Source organism: Anopheles maculipalpis, chromosome 3RL (genome assembly GCF_943734695.1).
Source record: "Anopheles maculipalpis chromosome 3RL, idAnoMacuDA_375_x, whole genome shotgun sequence".
NCBI lineage: Eukaryota > Metazoa > Arthropoda > Insecta > Diptera > Culicidae > Anopheles > Anopheles maculipalpis.
Genome location: NC_064872.1, coordinates 3,601,484 through 3,619,608, shown reverse-complemented (window position 1 = coordinate 3,619,608; position 18,125 = coordinate 3,601,484). Strand labels below are relative to the sequence as shown.

At 45.8% G+C, this 18,125-nt stretch overlaps 8 protein-coding genes across 10 annotated transcripts in view; 3 read left to right on the top strand and 5 right to left on the bottom strand.

Moving 5' to 3' along the window:
- LOC126564095 (GATOR complex protein MIOS) overlaps window positions 1-18,125 on the bottom strand; it is a 259,062-nt gene that overhangs the window by 39,863 nt on the left and 201,074 nt on the right. The gene's annotated exons all lie outside the window — the stretch shown is intronic.
- The window catches only part of LOC126563828 (nuclear pore complex protein Nup154), a 505,032-nt gene that overhangs the window by 353,538 nt on the left and 133,369 nt on the right, over window positions 1-18,125 (top strand). The window contains exon 7 of one of the 2 annotated variants that reach the window (XM_050220593.1): window positions 15,353-15,363. The exons of the other annotated variant lie outside the window; for it this stretch is intronic. The gene's annotated coding sequence lies outside the window, so the exon portion shown is untranslated. Of the gene's footprint in view, window positions 1-15,352; window positions 15,364-18,125 lie in introns of those variants that run through there. 2 annotated transcript variants of the gene reach the window in all.
- Window positions 1-18,125, bottom strand: part of LOC126564629 (protein sister of odd and bowel) — a 132,557-nt gene that overhangs the window by 46,130 nt on the left and 68,302 nt on the right. The gene's annotated exons all lie outside the window — the stretch shown is intronic.
- Window positions 111-1,209, bottom strand: LOC126564981 (MTRF1L release factor glutamine methyltransferase). The gene is made up of 2 exons (XM_050222114.1): window positions 646-1,209; window positions 111-580 (listed from the first exon to the last, which is right to left on the bottom strand). The coding sequence occupies exons 1-2, from the start codon at window positions 1,207-1,209 to the stop codon at window positions 119-121; spliced, it is 1,026 nt and encodes a 341-aa protein (XP_050078071.1). The 3' UTR covers window positions 111-118.
- LOC126565656 (protein C10) lies at window positions 2,166-2,516 on the top strand. The gene has a single exon (XM_050222854.1). It carries the CDS (start codon window positions 2,166-2,168, stop codon window positions 2,514-2,516), a length of 351 nt encoding a protein of 116 aa, XP_050078811.1.
- Window positions 3,725-5,145, bottom strand: LOC126564706 (FAS-associated factor 2). Its single transcript, XM_050221797.1, has 2 exons — window positions 3,969-5,145; window positions 3,725-3,895 (listed from the first exon to the last, which is right to left on the bottom strand). The coding sequence occupies exons 1-2, from the start codon at window positions 5,115-5,117 to the stop codon at window positions 3,725-3,727; spliced, it is 1,320 nt and encodes a 439-aa protein (XP_050077754.1). The 5' UTR covers window positions 5,118-5,145.
- Window positions 6,707-7,429, top strand: LOC126565448 (uncharacterized). Its single transcript, XM_050222630.1, has 3 exons — window positions 6,707-6,778; window positions 6,847-7,185; window positions 7,259-7,429. Exons 1-3 carry the CDS (start codon window positions 6,707-6,709, stop codon window positions 7,427-7,429), a joined length of 582 nt encoding a protein of 193 aa, XP_050078587.1.
- On the bottom strand, window positions 8,856-11,867 carry LOC126564532 (dihydrolipoyllysine-residue acetyltransferase component of pyruvate dehydrogenase complex, mitochondrial). Of its 2 annotated transcripts, none has more exons than XM_050221609.1 (6): window positions 11,687-11,865; window positions 11,040-11,227; window positions 10,123-10,518; window positions 9,310-9,997; window positions 9,074-9,245; window positions 8,856-8,993 (listed from the first exon to the last, which is right to left on the bottom strand). In XM_050221609.1, exons 1-5 carry the CDS (start codon window positions 11,815-11,817, stop codon window positions 9,116-9,118), a joined length of 1,533 nt encoding a protein of 510 aa, XP_050077566.1. In that variant the 5' UTR covers window positions 11,818-11,865; the 3' UTR covers window positions 8,856-8,993; window positions 9,074-9,115. The 2 variants fall into 2 exon arrangements, with proteins under 2 accessions (XP_050077566.1, XP_050077567.1); XM_050221610.1 differs by having other exon boundaries at window positions 8,882-8,993; window positions 9,310-9,949; window positions 11,687-11,867.

Genomic DNA, 18,125 nt, shown 5'->3' with positions numbered 1-18,125 from the left:
GACTGCTTGAGAGCAGAACCAGATATTAGGATAGGCAATAACATTACTTCAATCTTTCCTCACTGTCCTGCTATCTTAGTAATTGCTAAACGTGAAAAATTTCTCAAATACGGTCATCTTACAACTTAACTATCTCAACGAATCGTTCCTTTTGAAACAGATCCTTGTACGATGCGACGAATCGTAGTCCCATCAGATCGCCGTGCTTTGTCAGAAACTCCTCAATCACTGGCGGATGTGAGCTATCCACCTCGAGCCACAGGACGCCATCTTTGTTCAGATGTTTGCCGGCTATCCGTAGAATGGCTTTTATCACAGTTAAACCATCATTGCCACCGTCCAGTGCGCGTAGATCTTCGTAGATTTTAACCTCCGGATCGAGCGTAGGGATAAGAATCGAGGGAACGTATGGAGGATTGCTGACGATCATGTCGAACATTTGCGTGTGCAGTTCCTGTGGCAAATCGTCCACCAGTTTGTGCTTGAATATTCGCAACCGATCCATCAAACCGACCGATTCGGCATTTTCGCGCGTTAGCTCACAGGCAATTCGACTTTGATCGATCGCTATCGCAGAGGCCTGTGTACAAAGATGAGGCTAATTTAGTTCTGGTAGAAGATAATTCAGCGATAAAAGTGACCCACCTTCGGCGCATGTTTCAACAGCGAAAGACTTATCGCACCCGTCCCACAGCCGATCTCGAGGAACAGTGTTTCCTCCTGATTCTCCATCTGCTGCAATATCAGCTCGACCAGTTCTTCCGTTTCCGGTCGCGGTATAAACACGGGCGGAATCATTTTTAGCGTTAAATCGCGAAAATCCCACTCACGAATGATGTACTGTATTGGCATGCGTGCCAGCCGGCATTCGCACAGTTCTTCTATTTTTGCCATCTGAGCATCGTTCAGTGATGAATTTTGATGATTTCCAACCTCCGACGGACCGGACAGTTCGAGCACGTGCGCGATGATGTTAACGATGGACGTTTCCGGTTCGGGGATTGCTTCCGATTCGAACCGTTTTATCCATTTCTCCTGTGTGCCGCGTACCGTCGCCGGGAATGTGTTCTGTGCGACCGCTGAACCAGCATTTCCACTGTAGTGCACTTGGAATGAGTCTGTGAGACGAATCGGAGAGACGACCGGTCGTGTGAACAGCTTTACGCCCATCCTTGCGGCTGCCCTTGTCGTCACCGTTGACAGCATCATTGTTGCCGATTTTGGGCGAAACTTTTAACTAGACTTTATTTTAAATAAAAAGCCTATGAAAACTGCTCACGATAAACGGTAACTGGTCGGGTTGCATCTTTGCGCAATCGATCCGCAGTCAACCGATTCGCAATGTTTTGTAATCAGCTGACAAGTGCGGTGGGCAGTGTTGCCAGACTGAAGCGACTGGCAACGTAGGCGAAAATTGGACTTCTTCATCTCCAATTTTCGCCTACGACGATTATTCGAGAGTCAACTTTTTTGAGAGAGCGAAATAGTGTGTGTAATTTTTCTAAAAGAATCGAATATCTCATCGCTAATATGAATAATCTGCAAATGCATTACGGAGCCTGTCAAAAGAAGAAGAATTAGCTTGGAGTTGCTGCCGAAAAATGAATACGTTGTACAGATGCGAGGCCGAAGATATTTCTGAGCGTGTTCCTTGCAATTAAGAGAAGCCCCGGTATCCATACCTCGGATGTACTTCCCCAGAACGAGTTACCTGTGAATGCGGAGCAACTAACTCCGTATGAGCCGACATAAAAAATTTGAAATGAATTGCGCCCCAACACCATATGGCAAGATCTTTAAAAGCTTTTGAGAGATGAGATGCCTATCCGTAGCTGACATAGTCCATTGTTTGTTTCAAGGGCCTCTAGGTGAAAAGAATATTATGGAATCCGAGAGATCCTTGTGATAATTCACCCTCAAATTAAAAATCCAGATTTGTACAATTGCAATGATTCTGGCCACACTGGCCGTATTTGCTCCACTGACAGCTGCTGTCAATAGCTGCCAAATCCCAAACAAAGCAACATTGTTGTTGTTGCTGTTGCGCTCTAATGCGCTACTGCAGTCTGGGAAACACAACAAAACCAAACCAAACTTCTACTAAATCACCAACACCCTACTTTTACTACTACTACCCACGCTCTCCAAAACACGGACTCATCGCCATGTCCTACCTATCGAACTTTAACGCCGAAACGGGTAAAACGATCCTGGTGGACATCCTCAAGACGGTGAATCAGCCGGAAAACTCCAAAAAGCTTGCCGAAGCGAAAGCCAACTCGGGCAAAGAGATGATTAAGATGATGCAGAACGTGTTCCCGCTGGTGATGCAGGTACAGATCGAGGTGATCAAGGATTACGGATTTCCCGGGAACCGCGAAGGATTGGTACAGTTCGAGCAGATCATACGGGAGTTTGAGCGTGAGGATGTGGACATTGCGCGACTGAGGGCACAGATCCGTTCCATCTATCTACCTCCAATTAACATTAACAGCACGAATGACGTGTTGATATGAAGGAAGCAACTTCCGGACATTACGGTGGAAGAACGCGATATGCATTTAAGACTGAAGATTGAGTGCGGCTACTAATGGGAGAAGCACAGCTAAAACTGCCAGTGTTTTAGTTAGATAAAACAAACGAATCACAGTGTCGGTCTAAGTTACAGGCACCGGGGACACATGTATGAGACCCGGAATCAAGTATTGATGGTTAAAGTAGGTAATTTTAACATTTTTTACGTAATATCGCCATAACCATACTCACTCTCTATAATATGGCTTCCGTACAGCGATAAGTATTTGTGTGTATTTAATTTTAGAGCCATTTATATTGTGAATAAAGAACATACAGTAACCGCCAATAATATAAGTCCACTTTTAGGTCTGCTTTTCAAACAGCTGATTTGGATACTCCTGCTGGGTACAACTTAACCAAAATTTGTCAGAATACTCATCAGCCACTGAACTATCTATTGAATCTTTGTTTTTTTTTCAAAGTTTTACAAATATTTGTGTAATAATAAATAACCAAAAACATTAAAAATGTTAAGAAAAGATACCTGAAACTACAAAGAATGTTTTGTTAGAATTTTAAAATTGATGAATGGTCTTATGATGTGCAATAGCTGACGGTCTTATTTTATTGGCTGGCAGTCACTGCAAAGCCACCAAAAGCTTTCCGTACTAGTTTTACGCTTAAAAAAGGTAATAAAACGATTTTATTTTCCTCTTGCCGGTCGCGTCACAGAGTGTGATAGATTAGAGGCCGTCCAGGACGGCTAAGGAATCAAATCATCAATCAGCCCTTTTCGATATAGACACTATTGTTCTGTATTTTGAACTGAAATTTACAGTTTGTTTTAAGATTTCATGCAAGCAACAGATAAGTATTCACAAGTTACTACCATTTTGGTATGTGGCCGCGTTCGAATGGGCTCCGTTTTTTGTTTTCCTCCCCCCAATCGAAACTCAACCACTTAAGAGATGAAAGAGAAACAATAGATAAACCTTTTCGTTTCCCTTTCTTCTGATTTAATAATCGCTTTTGCACATACAGTTTGTTGCGCATTTTTGTTTTGTGTGAAGTTTGGAAACTCTGTATCCTAAACTAAGCGCGCAACCGTGGGACACACGCGGTTTGTAGTGTGGAGTCCGATGCGCGTGAAAAAATCGAGAACACACACACATACCCATAGAATCATCGTACATTAGCGGTCCTACGACTACGCCTCCAGATCGGCCACGAACAGTACTTCGCGATTTTTCAGCCCGGACAGTACAAGCGTTTGGCCGGGCTCGTCACCGGAACAGTCGAGCACGCGCTTCGGGAAGTTGGTCGTTACTTCGAACGAATCGGGCGCATCCGGATGACAGAAAATAAAGTTGTAAATATCCTGCAATGGAAAAGGGAGGGAAGGAAATGAGTTACATTACCGGAAAACTGCCACACAAGCGCGCACGCCTTACTCTCATTGTATCGGTATTACGAAATCGTCTCTCTAATCGCAATCCGCTGGGCAGTTTAAAAACTATGCTGATCGTGTCGGGCGCACCCACTTCCGGCTCCGAAGGCACTTGTTCCGCCAGATCGAGCTTTAACCGTTCGATGTCCTCCTTGCGCTGCTGTTCGGCCAACTGTTCCGCCTCGATCGCTGCCTGAACTCGCATCGCTTCCTCCCGCTCCTGTTGCTTCCGGCGCTGCTTTTCCTGGTCCGCCTGCAACGATCGCTGGTACGCTTCGTCCTGCTGCTGGCGGAGCGTCTGTGTAAGGTCCCGTTCCAACCGATCCTGACGGGCCTGGTTTAGCCACACCTCATTATCATTCACCACCGTGTCCATCCGGCGGATAAGCTCCTCCGACGTGCAGTCACCTTCTAACCGGCCCATAATGATCATCTTGTTCGCTCGCATCCCTATAATGATCAACGTCGGATGGGTGCGGACACTGATTGCAGTCGCGACCCGCTTACCCTCGTGCGACGCCATATCACACGCCCAGAACAACATCCGCCGATTGACGTACTCGATCACTTGCGCGTTCGACATGGCACCGCGACAGAATGCGACCGCCTCGGACGTCGACTCGGAATGCAGATAAACTAGCAGGAACCGTAGCTCGTTTTTCGCATCATTCAGTGCCTGCGAGTATGTGCCCTGGTAGAAGACCGGATGTTCCGGATACTTTTCGTTGTACGTCTGGATAAACTTCAGCACATCGCCAAGCGGATCGGCCGGAATGCTTTCCTGGTCCCGGAACAGTCCCAGTATCGTGGACAGTACGGAGGAAAACGCACTGTACCAGAAGTTAACCATGTAGTTAAACATGTACCGTATAATGCCACCGAAACCGCTCGGTTCCCGGGCCGGGCTTATCCGTGCGCTGGAGAAGACGTGCTGCAGAAACCGATCGTTTATGACAGCGGGCGCTCGTGATTCGGTCGCGTATGCGGATGGGCGGCCTTCGCGTATGTTTAAATGTTCCTGGAATGCCACCTCCAGGTCCCACTGGTGGCGGATCAGTATGTCGCGGCAGACGTTCATATCATCCAGCCCGGTTATGTCCTGAAACTGTAGGACCTTCTCCGTCTGTTCGTTCGACAGTCCATCGTTATCCATGGTGCTTCGGTATGTGTGTCTGAGTGTGTCGTCGTTGTCCAATCTTCCCTTGTGGGTGTTTTCCGGTCTGCTGGGCGAGCTTTCACATACGGCTTGTACTGCTGCTTCCTACCCTTGGACTAGGTATTTAACCGGAGATCGTTCCTTACGTAATGCCCGCCAAGGATTGCCTGCCTTCCGATGTCCGATCGGATCCAAATTGGACTGTTCCAGTTCCGATGTAATCCTTCTCTTTTCGGAGGGAGTTCCAATGCACCACGAATGAAGTTGGTTCCTAACTCTGGCTGTGTTTTCTTCCCAGAGTAGTTTATCGCGTTTCGATTCACGTACCAAATAGCCGCAGCAACTGTGTGCGTGTGTATGGAGAGCTATTAAAATAAAACAAAAACACTAATTACAATGATCGTACGTACGAGTGCAATCGTTTCCTTTTTTCCCTTCGAAAACAAAAGCTAGTTTGCGTGAAAATCTACACAATGGAGTAGAAATCACTTTTCTTTTCCTTTTTCCAAAGAATCACTAGATTTTGACATTATTTGGCCAAGTGTGTGTGTGACAGGAAAGGTTGGCCCATAGTGCCCAATCACTGTGTTGACAGCCACGTTTGACAGTTGAGAGCAACACAAATGGAGAGAATAAAAATCGCAAACATCGATTTTTGGTTGCTTTTCCATGGAAAATTGTAAATATTTAGCCAATTATACCATTCATGAGGAATAATGGTATATTTTTTCTGTTCAAAAACGCTGTTCAAATTATCACAAGATTTGTGCTTGTTTTGTGTGGTGCAGCCCAGTGAAAATACTACGCAACAACTTGAAGCAGTAGAACATTTTAAAATAAACACGTTATCTTGTAGAGATAGATACGTGTTAATGTCTCATTTGAACTTCTGCACAATCCCGATCAAGAACTAGTACCCTAGTTCTACATTCCGGACATCAACGCCATCACTCCATCTTAATTTGGGACTCTCATCCTCTGTCCATCTGGACCTCCTGAGAGAACATTATGGACTGTATCGACCGATGCCATCCTCCTGGCATGATCAGCTCTAGTTTTTGTACAAAAAATATCCTTTTTCGACTTATTATAATTTACCATTTTTTTTTTTTGACCTCTCGAAGGTGAGTAAGATGAATACGTTAGCATTTGAGGACTCGAAATGAGCAACATAAAGCTAGACGAGATAGATTTAATATGAGAGAGAAAATCACAACTACGGTTAACGGAAGGGGGATTTACCAGCCAATACTAATCAATTACTTGATAATGTGTTAATCAACGACATAGAAAAGCTGCCCTGCGCTCTATTGGACTTCGAAGGCAGGCCCCTAATTTGATGATTTGTGCATAAATTATAGCCCCACAAATATCTGCTCCGTTCGCCAGATGTACCTTTGATTAGGTATGAAAATTTTGCATAGTCACAATAATGACTATATCCGATGTCGGATGTTGTAGACCCGGCGTGCTATACAGTCGGATAGCTATAAAGCTAACACACAAAATTACACCATGTCTCAATGTCTGTTTAGCTTCCGACGACTAAAACTGTTCGTCGTTCGTCGGAAAAACACAAATTCAAAATGTCCCTCAACAGAAACCTGTTGTACGTGCTGGCCATCTGTGTAGTTGCATTTGAATTCGCCCATGGATTGGTAAGCTAATCGTTGAGGAACAAACAAGAGCAAGCGTTGGATCTAATTTGATTCCCTTGAAAATCAAGCGTATCAACATGACCATGTTCTCCAACTGCCAAGATGTGAAGCTTCCGTACGATGAGATGCCAGTCTCGCTGGAAACGGTACGTTTCGATCGGGATGCGGATGGCGTTTGCGATACGCTGCATGCCGAGTATGAGGTCCGCCATTCGTCCGACGATGTCGAATGGGAGCTGATCATTACTACGTACCAGTGCGAGCAGCAGACGGACAAAATTTGTCTGGACAATCCGAAGGAGTACATTGAACCGATGCATTGCGATCGGTTCCATTCCGATGATAGCGGGCCCTGGTTTTTCATCGCCAGCTCCATGACCAATGGTGATCGGTGTGGAAGATTTACGGTGGGTTGAAGTTATTAGTTTCACGGGAGAAGGTTATGGATCCAACTATAATCTATCTGAATATTCGCAATAGGGTCGTTACAACCTGGACGCTGCTGTAATGAAAATCAAGTATCTGGAACAGTATATCGCGATGGGTAAGGGTACTTACCGTGTTCGGATGCTGTTCCACATTCCTGGCACGAATCTGGACACGCTGAACGTTCGTGGATGCTGCGAGATGGACTTCGATGTGATTGATTGATTGTGGTTGGAATGTAGAAGCGACAGTACCGGTATGCTGAAACTGTACAAACACACACGCCTTCTTACGACGAACTACTGGTAATGGTAATGCAAATAAAGAAATTAAAATATTCCAATTGCAAATCCTAATCCTGGTTGTCGGTACTACTCTAATTTTGAGAAGCTGTTGGACATTTTTCTCAGACAAACGAGAGCAAATGCCACATTAAGCTCCAATCGGTACTGTATTTGATGCTGTATCAGACATTCCGTAGTACACTTTAAACCTTTTTTGTGGGGTACGGTTGAGTTGGATAGACGACGATGTAACCTAAAACTGATTCCCTTTTGTTTTCCAGATTTAAAACGATCACAACGATTTGCCTAAAGATTCAAGTGTCTGAGTAAATTAGCTTATTGTCCCTCGGTTCACGACGATAATTTATACGCTTTTTTTCTCTCGCTCTCTATCTCAGCGCAAAGCAACAACAGACAAGAAGAAATTCGCTTTTTGAAAGTGCCTTGATGAACCACGACCGGTAACCAATAAATAAATTTGATTTATTCCTCGATGCTCTTTTTCTCTCTCTAAAAATAATAATAGCGCATAAAACAAACAAAACTATACAAATAAGATCTTGTTCAACAAGCAAATCCATCGAGGTTTTTGTTTTGACCAGCGTTTTGTCGTCTGAAGTCCTTTTTCGTCGGCCGCATTGTGACGTGATGTTGGTCGTGTCTTTTTTTCTTTTTAGCTTTTAGTGGACCATCCATTTCGTCCGCGAACAAGTTGACTGACCTAAATAGTGTTGCTCTTAGTAGATTGTTTGCGAAGACTACAGCCCATGGTCGCACTGATGGCCGATTTCGTTGCCAAAATTTCAAAGTAAGAGTAGCGCGCATTTAAGGAAAGATGGTGATGGGTTTGTTCGAATTTCATTGGCTTCCTTCGTTAATCAAGGCTGTATCCGTCCGTATGGGTTCCCTATCTCGTCCTTTTATCCCTTCCCCGTGACTAAAAGATTAGTAGTGTGCGGAAACGATGCTTTATCGTTCAAGTTGTGTATAACGCGACATTAAACGATCTGTCTCTGTGCTCTCTCTCTCTCTCTCTCTCTCTTTCTATGGCTTTCCTACACTATGAAACAGGTAATTCGGTTACTTTCGGCAGCATTTGCAGCTACAAAGTGTCCTCTATTGGCGCTGTATTGCTCGTCAAAATCTCTCTCTCTCTACGTCTGAGTGGTTGATGGAACTATTAACTATTTGGTACATAAGTGTAATGTAGTTGTACGCGGGGGAGCATCCATTAGCTTAGGGAGGGAAATCAGTCCAGAGCATTGAACCATCGCTGGGACGTGTGATGAGACGGTGTTTTTTTTTTTTTTTTTTGTACGAACAACGCACGTGCAGTAAATATGCAACTAAAGCCTTCAATACTCTTATCTCCCATACTGTGTTAACACCCTTCGTTATGCAGCTGCTGCTACTACTACTATTTAATATTTCTACTCTTTCCATTATAATAGTTATCCCTCCCCCCGCTAGAGTTGGACTTTCGATTCGGATTTCAGCAACAGGGCCTTCAGGAACCAAAAAAAGAATGGGAATATTAGTTAAGACTGGCTTTGTTATCAAAAACTGGAGGAACGAAATCGTTTACCACTCGAAGAAGACTTTTTTTTACAGCGCAACTCCTCCCAATTTACAGCAGCATTGAATTAGGATCCTCCAGGAACTGGCGGAAGTACTGCAGCCAGCGTGCACCGACAGCACCATCGACCGTACGATGGTCACAGCTAAGCGTTACCGCGACATAGTCACTTTCCTTGAAGCTATTGACGTGAGAAAAACACATATTAGTATTTTCCAGCATAAAAAAGAAAAATCCAACATTACCCAGCTTCCGAGTCCTTGTCAGGTACGAGACGCTTCTGAGTGCCACCGACCGCCAGTATGCACGACTGTGGTGGATTGATGATGGCGCAGAAATGGGTCACGCCAAACATGCCCAGGTTCGACACGCTAAACGTGCCACCCTGGAACTCCTGCGGCTGCAGCTTGCCCTCGCGCGCCTTTGCCGCCAGATTCTTCACATCCTTGCTAATATCGGCAATGCCCTTCCGGTCGGCCGCAAACACAATCGGTGTAATCAAACCCCGATCGGTCGACACCGCCACGGACACGTCCACCGCGTCAAACTGTCGGATGACCGTGTTCATCCAGGCGGAGTTCGCTTCCGGTACCTTTTTACACGCCATGGCTGCCGCTTTGATGATGAAATCATTAATCGACAGCTTCACGCCTTCCTTTTCGAGCTGTTTGTTGAAGCGTGCCCGCAGCTTCGTCACCTGATCCATATTTACATCGACCGTAAGATAGTAGTGCGGTATGGTAGTTTTCGATTCGAGCAGTCGCTTCGCAATCACACCTCGGATGTTTGAGACCGGGATGTCGACGTACGCCGCACCGGCAGGGATGGTGTGTGCCGCTGGTGGTGGAGCACCGGCTGCTGCTGCTGGGCCGTCCGCTTGCATACCTGCAAGATCCTTAGACGTTAGTGAACCAAACAATCCGGAGCCTTTGCCTTTTGGTGGTGGTTGGGGATAAGAAAAATGGAGAAAAACGAACGAAATTGCATGCGTTAGAGTTTGTGTGTGTGAAGCTTTCATTGTGTTTCACGTAAGCGGCAAAAAAAAAACATTGGCTTACCTTCCAGCCGCAGACGTTGCTGTTCGGCAAGCTTTTTCGCCATCGGGCTAGCGTAGACGCGTGGTCCACGCTGTTCCACCGCCGTCATCGGTTGCGGTGCGGCTGCGACTGGTGGAGGTGGTGGGGCAGACACCGGCGGTGGGATTGGTGCCGGTGGGGCGGCAGCAGGTGCAGGTGGTGCTGGAGCAGCGGCCGGTGCGGACGGAGCAGCACCCGTATCCTTGTAATCCTTGAACGCAGCCACATCGGCTTCGTTTTCTACGATAATACACACCAGCTTGCCGATGGGGACGTCTTTCTGACCGGCAGGGACGAGAATCTTTGCCAGATAACCTTCCTCGGGTGTTTCGAAGCCCATTGTCGCTTTGTCGGTTTCAATTTCCGCCAGCAAATCACCTATAGATGTAGAGAGAGAGAGAGAGAAAGAGTTATAAGTTATGAGAGAAAGTTAGTTATGAAAATAACAACTCCTTTCAAGGAATTAATTCACTCGTACTCACTCCCTACTGGGATTTAAGCCTTTTAACAGCTTTTTTTTTTGGAGTCGTATAATAACGATTGCCGAGAGAGTTTCAACACTCTTTGCGATTCGAACCCTCAAAGAGTTTTAAACACTTGTCGTGAGGAATTTATTTAAATCATTAGAAAGATTTAAATCATTCACTCACTCTTACTCAGTACGCACAACACTAGTCAAAACATTCTACAAGTCTTGTCCGAGCGCACACTGATGATAGCGGTTCGGCTGGATGAAGGCTGATCCCGGGAGCGGATCGTGCGATAAGGTCGTACGGGGCAGAAGAGACAAGAAGCAGCGCCAGGCTGTGAATGTCAGCAAGGTCATACGGTATGCACGCCGTACGGGTATGTGTCTGCGTGGTGCATCGTTTACTAATACTACCGAAACGTAAACAAACCTTCATTCAGCTTGTCGCCTTCCTTCTTTTCCCAGCTAACGATGGTGCCCAGCTCCATCGTGGGGGACAGTGCCGGCAGCAGGACCTTCGAGTGTGCCGGAAACCCGCTGCAGTATCCACGAACCAGATTCGTTCTCCATGTAACCTGCTTAAGATTGTTGCGGCCGTTCGAGAGGGTGTGCGAATTTCTAAAACAAACAAAAGCGAATCAGTATTGGTTTGTTTTGCATAATAAAAATTCTTCATTCAAGTAGGCTAGTTATCTTCCGGAAGGACAATTTTACGTGCACACGCTATCACTCGATTGCTTATGATGACGTTTTGCAACCTCCGACCACGTATCTTCATCGCGCTCCCCTCTCTCTCCTGGCGCTTCTCCTTCAAGGAGCGAGCGAGTGGGTTGCTATAAGATTACACAACATATCGTATATCGAATCAGGGGGCTACACTTACAATTCACTCCAAAACAATCATTTCGTACTTCGGAAGTGCAAACGTCAGGAGCGCTCGGAGCGCACATAGGCGCCGGCCTACTACTTTATGCAATTCGTCTGCACCCAAAAAAAAAACACCGACCAAATTTCGCCGATATCGTCGTTCCGGTTACATAACACGCATGCACTAAATATTCAATGGGAACTGCTTACCTGCGGTGGTCGGCAGCTGATCGTTTGGCACACTCGCTGCTGAGCGAGCGGACGGCAGTGCCTTTCAGTATCTTTCGGATCGATCCTTGCAGCAGGAGATTCTCGTTTCGTACAATGATTGTTCGTAACATTTTAGCGCTAGGCAGTACTGGGTGGTCCAATCAATCAATCACGCTTCTAGTTGAAGGAGGTCGTCCGGCAATCACTGTATCACGAAAGACGGAAAGATTATTTGGCGCAGAAGTAAAGCACGGTTGATTTCGACAGGGAGGCACGCACGCACAGCTGTGTTGCTAGAAGAAGCGTTTTTGGAACTTGCTGGAAGCGAGAGCAACGAGAACGGGAGTCACTTTTTCACGACCGACCGCGGCGACCTTGGCGAAAAAAGTGTACGCGAAACTCGTCCCTTTTTTTCACGTTCGTTTGTACGGTGCGCTTAGTGAAGGGACTGTGTATGTGTGTGAGAGGGCTTGTGGATCGGTTTACCGGGAAGGGAGCAGGACAGTACTCGTTGGTACTTGTAGGATTAGAACTAAATAATCGTTGATAAATAATTATTATCAATTTACCTGAAACGGCAAACGAGTGTACAAAAGTGCGTTTGTCTTCTTTTGCCGACCAGCTGTCACACTTCGGAACGGGATCGTGTGGCATCGCGTTTGACAGCTCGTGGTGGTTTATGGCAGGTGGTTTTATAGCAGATTTAAACTGCAATAATTACGGCTCGAGCTGCTGTTGGAGTGGATGAAGATAATCGATCACTAAAAAATCTCTTTGCACATCAAAATGGTGCTGGATCTTGTTTTTTCAATGTGCAGCTCTTTACCTCTGTAATCACTAGAAGTCACGATGAACCATTTCATGTTGCTCTTGGCATTATTGTGTCTGTAGCTAAGAAATCAGTTCTACGTACGGGGGACGGTCTGGATGGGATTTGGTCGCAAGCTCTGCCATGAGAAGACTCTAACACAACTCTATGCCACTAGGACTCCCAAAAAAGGCTATACTAATGCGTAATGAAACAAAAAGCCTTTTCTCCGCGCTTATTCGCAATCTTTTACTGCCCAGATATTCACCATTTTGAATTTCAGCAGCTTTCGGCCGTACCTTCTTTCCACTTCAATCTTTAGATCCTTGATTAAGTTGTTAATACAACCCATACTTTGGGCTTTTATCAATAAAGTTACAATGGAAAAAAAAAACATATCCAAAAAAAATAACACCGATTAAGCGCGAAATATATGCTCCCCCGAATCCTATTCAGGCCCAACATTACTACAGAAACACGCCGGAACACACTTAAGCCAATCGAATACGTGCCTGCGCACGTGAGGTGGAGTTTTCGTCGGTCCGTGGCTCCATGGACCACGCAGACTCCGCGCAATTTACTCCGCCTCTACGGCCAACTAGCTAAGGATAAGGAGAGGAGGGAGGGGGGCTCTTGTCTAACTTATTGTTATTGTTATTATCCCAGTCATCCTTCGCGCGTTTACCCACCGTCCACCAAGGCACCACGGCAACGAACGTGGTGGAATTTAATGCTCTTGCGTTTTAGCTTCTTCGCTTCTTTGATTATAGCATTTATGGCGGTTGCCGACGATTGTGGAGCTCAGGTCCGGTGTGCGGCAGTGCGGTCTGGTGCGTCCTTTTCCTGCGCGGATCTCTTGAGTCCCAGAAACCTACCACACGTACATACTGATCAATCCGAAACGGGCTCGATCGTGCCGCGCCCAGCGCACGGTCACGATGTTTGATTTATCAATCGGTTTCGGCCTCTCGATCGTTTCCAACTGGGGGTTGGTTTTTCCTCCTCGCTTCGGTTTCGATCAATATAATAGCAATTCGTTATTTACTGCCATTATGTGCGTTTGCTCACAATCGATTGCCTGGCATTTACGGCAATTTGATGCGAGTTGATGGGTCCCGCGTCAGACATTTACATTTGCTAACCAACGTTACATTAGGCGAATGTCGCTAATTTAAAGCTTGTCTAATTGTGACATAGGAAACATCAGTAGTCCCTCAAGATTGCGGCTATAAGTTATGCCATTCATTCCATTCCACTCCCGACACTTACACTCACATACAATCCCAGAGCCACATGTGGAGAAATTAAAGGCTTTCCTAACAGCAACAAATGAGACACAAATCCCACTGCCGAGACCGGACCAAGATGTCTGCCGCCCCGAAAAAATAAAAGCCGACCAAGCCTTTCGTTGGACTCCACACGAATTTGGAGCTAACGCGACCCCAGCATGCGTACCAGTGGGTACCATCACACACGGACACAAGAATAGCCCACCCCACAAGATCACAGCTTCTTTTACCAAATTCCGATTCCGACGATGCACGTCGCGAGGCGCGTACCCAATCTCGCGACTCTCACCGCGGGTCCTGCTCGTTGTTGTTGTTGCTGTCGTTTTTGTTTTTTCGCGCGCGCGATCGTTCGCTCTCTCGCAAAAGGGAGGTAAACATAAGACATTAGAGACACTACTGTGCATTTCCCACGCTGTTCCCGGGGTAGTTTTTATATAAATTTTTCGTTTCCTCCCTCCGCGTCTTTTCGGCCCTCTGCTCTAGGTCTGTGCTGTGCCTTTGGTACGATGGCGACGACGCGCTGGACGCGTCTCTTCGACTGTTGTTGTGCCCACGATGCGTTGTTCAGGACAGGATCTCTCTGCTCTGGAAGTTTGGGGAGGTTTCGACGTTGGGGTCTCTCTCTCTGTCTTGCGCAGTGTAGAGTCCAAGCCATCGAGGCAGTCGTCAGGGCTTATGCAAACGTTTCTGGTACGCGATTTTCAAACCCGACCAGAACGTCGCTGAAGTGAGCGCAGAATTTCGCCTCCAGGCCTGCACGTCTCCTCCTCGGGCCTCCAGATCCTGTCCTGCCACCGGCAAGTTGCCGACTATAAACGGTCGATTACTGCCAGTGCGATTGTGCCGTGGGAGGATTGTTGGCTGTACCATTCATCCTTTCCTTGTGACGATCGACGACGATTACCCGTTCCGCCCGGCGTTGCGTTTTGTGATCGCGAACGAAGACAGAAATCAAACGCGACTCGAATCTGCGCCACTGCAAGTTGCGATCGCCCCCCGGGAGAGCACTCCCCCACTCGCATTCGCGCCCTTTTGGCAGGCTAAGTGAGTTGATTGTTTGTCTTCTCGTACCCCGAGGGGCGTAGGAAGGTCCCGAATTTGGGCCTGGATTTCTGAGGTGCGGTACTGTGCAATGGTTTTTTTTCTTTTGCAGGGCCAAAATATTTCCCATTCTCTCCATCGTTATCTTCTTCGGGTTCGGGGTCTTTTCTCTCGGTACTGGTGCTGTCGTCGAGCTTGCTGCGTTGATTTTTCGGTCCCGAACTGTTGCGTACATCTCAGGCGAAACTGCAAATTCCGAACAAATGCTCTACCCGTGTATGGAGCGTTGAATTAAAATGTGCGATCTCACGGTTGTGTGTGGCGGCGAACCGCCATTTGTTGCGCGTCGTTCCCGCACGGTTCGACGAGCGATTAAGCCTGACAAAACGGTACACGAAGCGAATGTACTCCTGGGAAGTGTTAACCACACTTGTGGGGGAGGAAAAAGTATGTTTGCGATATTCAAATACACGACATGAATGAGGAGGGATGTAGATGTAAGTGAAAAAAATATTCACTCCAAACAAGCATGTGCAACGAGTTAATTTTAAGTTGAAGACTTATTTAGTTGAATTTCTACTAAAATAACAATTTTATTCTAGCTCTCTAGATTCAGAGCTGGCTTTACAGTTGCAAAGAATTCAAGTCAAAGATTGCCTACGAAGGGCGGTCCGGTGGAAGAGGCGACAGCGGCAGGACCGGGGTACAAATTTCACCCAGACCGCACGCTTGACTCTTGAAGGATTGACTATCCTAATACGAGACATCTGCGAGTCCAGTAAGCCATTCGATGGCTGGATGTTATCTATTAGGTCGTAAAGCCAAGAAGACAAACAAAATAGCCTTTTTTTTGCCTACAAAATAGCTCTTTGCTCAATCCTTGATGTTGTTAATCTCCTAAACAGCAGATATGCCGCTTTGAAGCTCTAGGACCTTCTAAACAGCATTGAAACAGCCTGTCCTTTTTCACTATTACAATATTGTCTGATTCAGGATCTTTAATTTACCACGACAGACCAGCGATATTCAACGAATGCGATTGAATAAGAAATTCTTAGATGGAGAATTTCAATTCGAGGCCCCTTTTTTGAAGTTCTTTCAATGGTTCGGGGAGGGTATAGATAGCTACGAAGTTCGAAGAAGGTATATAAAGTACAAACGAATCTAAGAAATGTATCTTTATTCAGCATGAAGAGATTGACAATTGAGAATTTTTCAATCGACGCGTGAATGACTCATTTCTACCAATACTCAAACCAGCAAATATAACTCCATATTGAAGCAAGAAAGCAGTCCGCCAATGGACAACGGATTAACGAATCAATGCTTAATGTACCGTTTAGCTAATGACACGTACTACATCACCTATCGATGCGTTGCCTGTACGATATTAAGCGATATTTAATAACGGGTCAATTATGCTATAATAGCAACTAATTTGCGGGGCTAATTGTGTGGGATCAAGGCCCATTATGAGGTGAGTAATTTTTAATCATTCCCACTCCGCCTAGCGTGCTCAGCGAATTGGTGTTGGGCGTTCGATCGTTTTCCAAACCGTCAGATACACGAAACGGCCGAGAGCTGATATTTAATCAGATTTTTTAGACCACAGCAAGCAAAATAAAAAAGGGACCACGCAAGTTTCTCATGGATTTAAACATAAAAAAACGACTCTCGAATGCAATGACCAGACAGACCAGCTGGTAACGGGTAAAATGAATGTGACTGTGTGGACGATTTACGTTAATGCGAAATGAAACTATCAGCGCGCCACCACACGACAGCGGGCACCTTCGTTCGTTCGTTTGTCCCTCGAAGCGCAACTGGTAATTTGGGCAGCGCGCGCAACAATTGGGCGCGAGAAGATAGAGCGCCACATACACACACAAACATAAACAACAAAAAAAAAAAGCTTTGAAAGCCACCAGGACCCACAAATAACACATAAACAGCAAAACAAACGGGAGACTAATTTTCTTCCCTTCATAAATCATCATCTTTCTAGTCGGTTCGCGCGCGTAAGGACCCTCTGGCGGATGGGATCGTGATTTTTGTGTGGCCTAGTCCCTGGACTAGGTGCAGTATGCCGTCAACCTGTGCCCGGACCAGGGAGTTGGGTCGTTTTTACACAGAGACACTCGTCCGTTTGTGCCCGAGCTCCATCGATCAATTGTGCGAAGCAGAGTGGTCTTTAGTTTATTGCTTAGCTTCTTGAGATTATGTGATCGAGTTTGTTGAGGGGTCCTACCTTCTCTACGCTCGATCGCTGGGTTGATTGATGAAGCTAGGAATTTTGCCTACAGCAGAAGTTTTTTGCTGGGTTGCAAGCTAAGGCTCACAGGAGAGCCAAACAAACACAAAAAGTCAGTCAATCCTCTGTGTACATTATGCATAATTCGACTGTTCGGGACGATCGGGACACCTTGTGCAGTGCGAAATCTCCTGGTAGACAAATGGATCCACGACTGCCGAAGAAAGCACAAAAACCGAGGTACCCTGCAATTTAAATCTGTTGCGCCATTTCGCTGATGGTGGGAACCGTTTTCGTTTTTGTTTTTTTTTTTGAGAGGGTGAGCCTTTTTGCCGTTTAATTATATGGCAAAACTAATCAGGATGATTTAGCCAAAATGACCAGGGCCTCACGTGCTGACCGTTTAGAAGGGAAATGTATCATAGGAGGATTGGTTTGTGTTTGTTGTGCTTTCAGTGGAAATGATTCGCATTTAGGAGCAAGATTTTTTTTTGACTTGATCATAGACTTTGAGCTACAAGTAGCTTAGTTTGCGTTTAATAATAAGGTTTAAAGTTTAAGAATGATTTGAGGTTTCTCTCCAGTTTTAGAGAGCTCCATTCTGATTCAAATTGGAATCCTGGGTTTTTACTTAAGCTAAGCTTAAAAGGATTAAAACGAGCACGAAATCTGTCCAGTCTTGTTTTTGTCAGAATATTTATAGTCTCGCTGTTCATCAACTTTTACCAAACCACATTACGAGGGCAATAAATTGATAAATATTCTTTGTGATAAAATTGAAAACCTTTTCGGCCGACACGCCACCCATCACCTGGCATTGAATACCGTGAAGGTGTATGCACGCCACAAATGGATTGATCATTAGGCGCGCAAAACCAATAAGGATCCGCACCGCGTTTACAGCCCAAACAAAAAAAAAAAAAAAACCTGGACAAAAACGAACAGCAAACCGTCCTCAAAATAATAATCTCAATGAATAGCGTTTGATGAGCATCAGCAAAAACAATAAGAAAACCCTCAAAAATAATCCCCCAAAAACACTTAGCGCAT

Coding starts and splice junctions, on each gene's coding strand:
- LOC126564981 (XM_050222114.1), bottom strand. CDS start 1,209: ATGATGCTGTCAACGGTGACGACAAGGGCAGCCGCAAGGATGGGCGTA. Junction 581..645: donor TGTTGAAACATGCGCCGAAG/GTGGGTCACTTT, acceptor CTTTGTACACAG/GCCTCTGCGATAGCGATCGA.
- LOC126565448 (XM_050222630.1), top strand. CDS start 6,707: ATGTCCCTCAACAGAAACCTGTTGTACGTGCTGGCCATCTGTGTAGTT. Junction 6,779..6,846: donor TTGAATTCGCCCATGGATTG/GTAAGCTAATCG, acceptor TTGAAAATCAAG/CGTATCAACATGACCATGTT. Junction 7,186..7,258: donor ATCGGTGTGGAAGATTTACG/GTGGGTTGAAGT, acceptor TATTCGCAATAG/GGTCGTTACAACCTGGACGC.
- LOC126564532 (XM_050221609.1), bottom strand. CDS start 11,817: ATGTTACGAACAATCATTGTACGAAACGAGAATCTCCTGCTGCAAGGA. Junction 10,519..11,039: donor AGGCGACAAGCTGAATGAAG/GTTTGTTTACGT, acceptor CTACATCTATAG/GTGATTTGCTGGCGGAAATT. Junction 9,998..10,122: donor GCAACGTCTGCGGCTGGAAG/GTAAGCCAATGT, acceptor CACCACCAAAAG/GCAAAGGCTCCGGATTGTTT.
- LOC126564706 (XM_050221797.1), bottom strand. CDS start 5,117: ATGGATAACGATGGACTGTCGAACGAACAGACGGAGAAGGTCCTACAG. Junction 3,896..3,968: donor GTAATACCGATACAATGAGA/GTAAGGCGTGCG, acceptor TTTCCATTGCAG/GATATTTACAACTTTATTTT.
- LOC126565656 (XM_050222854.1), top strand. CDS start 2,166: ATGTCCTACCTATCGAACTTTAACGCCGAAACGGGTAAAACGATCCTG.